Below are 6,131 nucleotides of genomic sequence, written 5' to 3'. Positions count from 1 at the left end.
AATCTCTACCTGAGTTGCTGGATGAGATCCTCTCCCTCCTTGATGACGTTGACGGTGACCTGCAGCGTGGTCTGCTGCTGCTGGCCGAAGCGTTTGATCAGATCCTGTACAGCCTCCACCGACTCGGCTAAACATCGTCCAGCAGCTCCTTCTGGAGCTCTTCCAGCCATGTCCACAGCTACAGGAGGACATTTATTAGGATGATTTATGAGTGTTCCTATCTGCTTACATTGATGGTGTTATAGCTCAAAACTCACAAACAAAAAGTTTATCTGATTCTCTGGCCTAAATTTGATGTTCAAGTCTGACCTAAACCTGATCCTAATACCTATCTTATCCTTTGATAGATATACAGGAGGGAGAATGTCCTCAGATTGTCCATCTCTGTGTGACTAATTGGATAAAAGCAAAGCAGCACACGCATATTCCATTTTATCTGGTTATTATCTCCCTCCTTGCTCAGAGAGCACTGTGAAGCTCTCATCCACACAAACACACAGCCCACCATCCACTTCAGCATTACATCATCCTCCCTGCCTACCTCTTTGACGTGCGTGTGGAAGGCGACAGACATGTCCAGCAGGACTTTGCGCTGCTCAACGCGACGAACAAAGTCTTAATATACCTGACTGACGAACCGAACTAATGCATTTAGAGTTCTGTAAAAAGCAAACACATGATTCAGTTCCACAAATACTTATTTAACCTTTTAATCATCTGACAGATGATCTGAAACCAGCTTAAGTTTCACTTCTGTTGTGAATCAATGCAATCTGCATCAAAAAACAAGGGTGTTACGTTCCAACTCGTGAGGTAATAGGAAGTGACATAAAACCAGCTGTTATTTGGTAAAAAGTTATTTATTTTCTGGAATGTATTTGTTATTATATAACAAAAAGAGATGAGGTAACTACAAGGGAAACAAAGGGCAAGTGGATGGTGTTCAAACCAACAGAGTCCATCTAAATGAAAGAAAACCTCTCTAACACTCATCTGGTAACCAAAAACAAAACACAACCTCTTATTTAGTGACTGACAGAAATACCTACCTGTGTGCCAAATTAACTATTAACGTTCACAGTAGTGAACAACTAGTTTGAGTATAACACAAAGGCGAGCTCCACACTAAAAACACAAGGCGCCACGACTGTTTGGCAGTTCTAGTTGTAATTCCTAAAATAAAATCGAGCGGATTGGACGGTCGGACCGGTTGCTGCTCCAATCAGGACCGTCTACGTCTCCAGGAAGCAGTGACAGCAGCGGCCACACCTCTCTCACTCCTCAGCTGGGACCAGCAGTCAGGACAGGGCAACCACACACACCTAGATTTGCATACACAGTAAACAAAACAAAAAGTTGTCTATAGGTGTGTCTATGGCAGCCGTAACTTCGAGTAAAACCAATAAACTGACTGCAGCCAATCCCTTACAGCACTAGTTAAGAGGGAGAATCCAGCAGCAGTGAAAGAAATCAAGATAACTGTGCACACGCTGTGCACAACAAATGACGCAACAATCCTCTGAGCTAATTAGTGGCAATAAAGATGTTAAAACAGGTCTTGTTACATAATGATTCTCTCCTCTCAACGGAGATTTGGCAGGGTAATTTAGTCATGGAGCGATTTGGAATTCAAATTTGTGTGACTGTGTAAATATATGCAGTCTGTCAGGGTAATTTTGAGAAGACAGCCGCCCAAAAAAAGAAATCCGAGAGGTACAAGGAGGTGTTTGAGAGGTGGATGCAGTCGACCCTCATTCTCCAGCTCTATATTTATACAGAGGATGTTCCCGTCCCTCGACTACCTCCTTCTTCCTCGTCCACCCCCTTGGTTCTCTCGTTCTCTCCATCCCTCTCTCCCTCGTGTATTGGCTCCATAGTGAATTCTTACATAAGTCTGCCACATAATTAGACGTGCGCTTATAAAAGCAGTCTCCCCGGGAGGCAGCTGTAACTCTACACACACCCTTCGCTTGTGTGCGCGCACACACGTGCGATCGTGAATGCGAATCTGAGTTTCGGAGTGCGTCTGTCACACTGATGAATCAACCTGGAGCCAATCAGACCTCCGCTGTCTTTGCTTACTCATATTTCGCCTCTTGGAAAACTCATTGGTATTCATGCAGTCGCGCATGTGTGCATCTGTCGGATTGATGAATCAGAATCTGGATGTATGAATCTTTCCCACTTGTTTGAACTCTCCAGACTTTGAGCTCCACATGGCGTGTAGTGTTAAACCAAGAAGGAAAATGAAGGTTGAAATTAAACTAACCGTAACATCATAGACTGATCCTTTAAACCATGAAACCTGTTAGATAAAAATAAACATTACGAGCTGAAATGTGTAGTTTTTATGGCTCATGAAATTAACTAGCTCAAATAAACTAGATCCACAGTGAAAGCAAAGATTAAAAGAGGTGTTGCAATGAGGATAGTTCAGCTAATAATAATATATTTATTAGATCTAGATGTTTAGACACAAACTAGAAGGCATGTTATTAATGTATCTCTATATATGTGAGTATCTATATAAATATAAATGTTTATATATTGGTACAATATGTATGTTCTGTTATAACATGAGCCCTTGGGGGGTTTTATCATTAAATATTTAACTTTACTCAGTAATATTTTATAAATCAGTTCAGTCATACCTTTGTTTTCATTTTTAATATCCACATTAGACAGCAGGATGTTTGTTTCTCAATAAAAGATAAATAAAGCACAGTTTAATAGAAATCATTAAATATTAAAAGGCTCCAAAATTCAATCTTGAAATTGAAATTTGAAAGATTAAATCGTGCTCGCTTTCTTCAGGCCAAACGTTCCACCGTTTAAATTAAATGAGCATCAGCTCCCTCTTTGCTATATTACAGCTGAATAAGCCACTGCAGGCTGTGCTATGCAGCAGTTTTCAGCTCGCTTGGCGTCGAGCCCAACTGTGTCCTTATGTACTAAAGTGCACGGCGCTTCCTCTCACCGCTTATTGCTTAATTGTGCGTTTCTGTTCCAGGGACTCGGCCATCTCCAGCAACAAGACGCCCCACAACAGCTCCATCAACCATATCGAGAGCGTCCTGCAGCAGCTGGACGAGGCCCAGGCCCAGATGGAGGAGCTCTTCCAGGAGAGGAAGATCAAACTGGAGCTTTTCTTGCAGCTCCGCATCTTCGAGAGGGACGCCATTGATGTGAGTGTAGTTTCGTGCAATCAGACTCTACCCAAGTACTGCTTAACAGTGACATACTGTAGAGATTATTTGAAAAAACAATGAATACACAGTGTTTGTGGCCTCTGGAAAGTAGAATCCTATCATCTTTCCTCAGATCATCTCTGACCTGGAGTCATGGAACGAGGAGCTGACAGGCCAGATGAATGATTTCGACACGGAGGACTTGACGCTGGCCGAGCAGAGGCTGCAGCACCACGCTGACAAGGCCCTGACCATGAACAATCTCACCTTCGATGTCATCCACCAGGGACAGGAGCTGCTGCAGTATGTCAACGAAGTCCAGTCTTCTGGTGAGTACACTACAAAGACTGTACTGTATGTACAGCAGCACGCCACGCCACACCATGCCTTTCAGATGATCCAGAACGTGGCAGTGCGTCTGGTCTGGAACAGCTAAATGTATCTACAACTAGTAGTTATTGCTGCGCTAACATGTCCTTATTGCACTGTACCGTGATTGTTTCCCTTTTTTTGTAAGTCGCTTTGGATGATGGTCTTGAAAAGGTCTTTTGAAAAGTGAATCAATTTGTCTGCTCTGCACCTGTCCTCCAGTGCTAGTTTTAATAAACTATTATATCTCAAATGCTGTGAAGTAGAGGTAAAGAGATGTTTTACTGACATCAGTCATCATTCAGATGAGGGTTAAGATTTAGAAAACAGCTCATGTTCACTGTTGCTGCACAGATTTCTGTGTTGGCTACATTAGTTTAATATTGATACTGTGTAGGTGTTGCGGGTCAGATTCAGTCAGCGTTTGTGATGAGAGGCACCCACTCACTAACAATAATAACTCACCTGTGATCTCACATGCTAATAGGTGCTCTCTAAAACAACACAAAGAATGGTTACATCACTTCACATGTTTTGAAACACACTGATTACATTCCTTATTAAAATGGAATACGCTTTACAAGACTGATCCAAATGTGAGGAAATAATTAGAACTGTTGGGGATTAAAAAATATCTAAAGTTAATTGCAGGTCTACTGTATCCACTCCAAAGCTAATGGCAGTGTGTGTCTGGCCTCCAGGTGTGGAGCTGCTGTGCGACCGAGATGTCGATATGGCTACGCGGGTTCAGGACCTGCTGGAGTTTCTCCACGAGAAGCAGCAAGAACTCGACTTGGCAGCCGAGCAGCACCGCAGGCACTTGGAGCAGTGTGTCCAGCTGAGACACCTGCAGGCTGAAGTCAAACAGGTAGGACACTCTTATCATATACCTGAGAAAAGGCGCCATCTGCAGGCCAAGACTTTGCAACTACAGTGGTAAAAATTGATAAAATGTTGGATATTTGACAGTTATTTAATTTCATCCTTGCTGCAGGTTCTTGGTTGGATTCGTAACGGCGAGTCGATGCTGAACGCTGGTCTAATAACAGCCAGCTCCCTGCAGGAAGCCGAACAACTGCAGAGGGAACATGAACAGTTTCAACACGCCATTGAGGTGAGGCAGTGTTTGTTTATCACATCAGTTTCTCTCCACATCATGTTGTCTGTTCACAGTCTGAAGCTAGATTTAACTTTCCCCATCCTTTCGCCACCTCTACCCTCTCTGCAGAAAACCCACCAGAGTGCCCTGCAGGTTCAGCAGAAGGCGGAGGCTCTGCTTCAGGCAAACCACTATGACATGGACCTGATCAGAGATTGTGCAGAGAGCGTGGCCTCCCACTGGCAGCAGCTCATGCTGAAAATGGAGGACCGACTTAAGCTGGTCAATGCCTCAGTGGCCTTCTATAAGACCTCTGAACAGGTAGGAGACCCGCTTTAGAAGTTTCAGGAATCAATTTGTCTCTTTCTCTCAAAGATTTGAATGTCTTTTTATAGATGACAGACCAAGTGTGTTTGTCTCCACAGGTCTGCAGCGTGCTGGAGAGTCTGGAACAGGAATATAAACGAGAGGAGGACTGGTGCGGAGGAGCCGACAAACTGGGACCCAACTGTGAAACGGACCACGTCACCCCCATGATCAGTAAACACCTGGAGCAGAAGGAGGCCTTCCTCAAGGTAACGTCCGAGAAAATCAAAACAAACCCTAAGCATAGTATCAAGTTACATCTCTGATCTTTACGTGTGTTGATATTTCTATCAGGCGTGCACTCTGGCCAGAAGAAACGCAGACGTCTTTCTCAAGTACATGCACAGGAACAGCGTCAACATGCCCGGGATGCTGAGCCACGTCAAAGCACCAGAACAGCAGGTTAAAAGTGAGTAACAGGAAAATACACTGAACATTACTGAGGCTGTAACACCTCAACACTGCACGTTGAGGCTGAGAGTGTATGATGTAAAAGCACTTGAGGAACAGTAGTAGTTTACAGTAGTCTAAAGGATAAACAGTTGAAATGTTGAAGAAGAACGTGAAGAAGCCTCCGTTATGTGTCTTTTTTGGACATAATGAGATTACTTCCGCTCTTGCTAACCTGTCCAGATGCTGAAAAGCTCTTTCATAAATCTGGAGCTCTCGTTACGTGTTGCTGACAGGCAGAAACTGATTAAATAATTGAAGTGAGGCTGGTGCTGAGCGTTTCTCTGTGCTTCTGTTGTGTAAAGATATCCTCAATGAGCTGCTACAGAGGGAGAATCGTGTTCTCCACTTCTGGACCATGAGGAAACGACGGCTGGACCAGTGTCAGCAGTATGTGGTGTTTGAACGCAGTGCCAAACAGGTACAGAACGCTGCAACGCTCAAGTAATATGACAACAGATTCCTGCACCATACACTGCTGACAATACATGCGCCCTGTGTGTTTTCAGGCTCTGGAGTGGATCCACGACACCGGGGAGTTTTACCTGTCCACACACACCTCCACAGGCTCGAGTATCCACCACACACAGGAGCTGCTGAAGGAGCATGAGGACTTCCACATCACAGCCAAGGTTGGCCTCTTTAACACACACATACAC

The 6,131-nt window shown here is 44.1% G+C and overlaps 1 protein-coding gene across 6 annotated transcripts in view; it reads left to right on the top strand.

The window, feature by feature from the left end:
• The window catches only part of LOC104936738 (triple functional domain protein), a 72,560-nt gene that overhangs the window by 46,520 nt on the left and 19,909 nt on the right, over positions 1–6,131 (top strand). For all 6 annotated transcript variants that reach the window (XM_027287412.1, XM_027287410.1, XM_027287409.1 and 3 more), the window contains 9 exons: positions 3,011–3,185; positions 3,322–3,517; positions 4,259–4,425; positions 4,552–4,671; positions 4,786–4,977; positions 5,082–5,231; positions 5,317–5,431; positions 5,778–5,893; positions 5,982–6,104. In XM_027287412.1, the coding sequence (XP_027143213.1) occupies positions 3,011–3,185; positions 3,322–3,517; positions 4,259–4,425; positions 4,552–4,671; positions 4,786–4,977; positions 5,082–5,231; positions 5,317–5,431; positions 5,778–5,893; positions 5,982–6,104 (1,354 nt within the window). The remainder of the gene's footprint in view (positions 1–3,010; positions 3,186–3,321; positions 3,518–4,258; positions 4,426–4,551; positions 4,672–4,785; positions 4,978–5,081; positions 5,232–5,316; positions 5,432–5,777; positions 5,894–5,981; positions 6,105–6,131) is intronic.

The sequence above is a fragment of the Larimichthys crocea genome, chromosome XIII (genome assembly GCF_000972845.2).
Source record: "Larimichthys crocea isolate SSNF chromosome XIII, L_crocea_2.0, whole genome shotgun sequence".
Lineage (NCBI taxonomy): Eukaryota > Metazoa > Chordata > Actinopteri > Sciaenidae > Larimichthys > Larimichthys crocea.
Note: the sequence above shows the minus strand (reverse complement) of the source record. Positions and strands in the feature narration are given on the sequence as shown.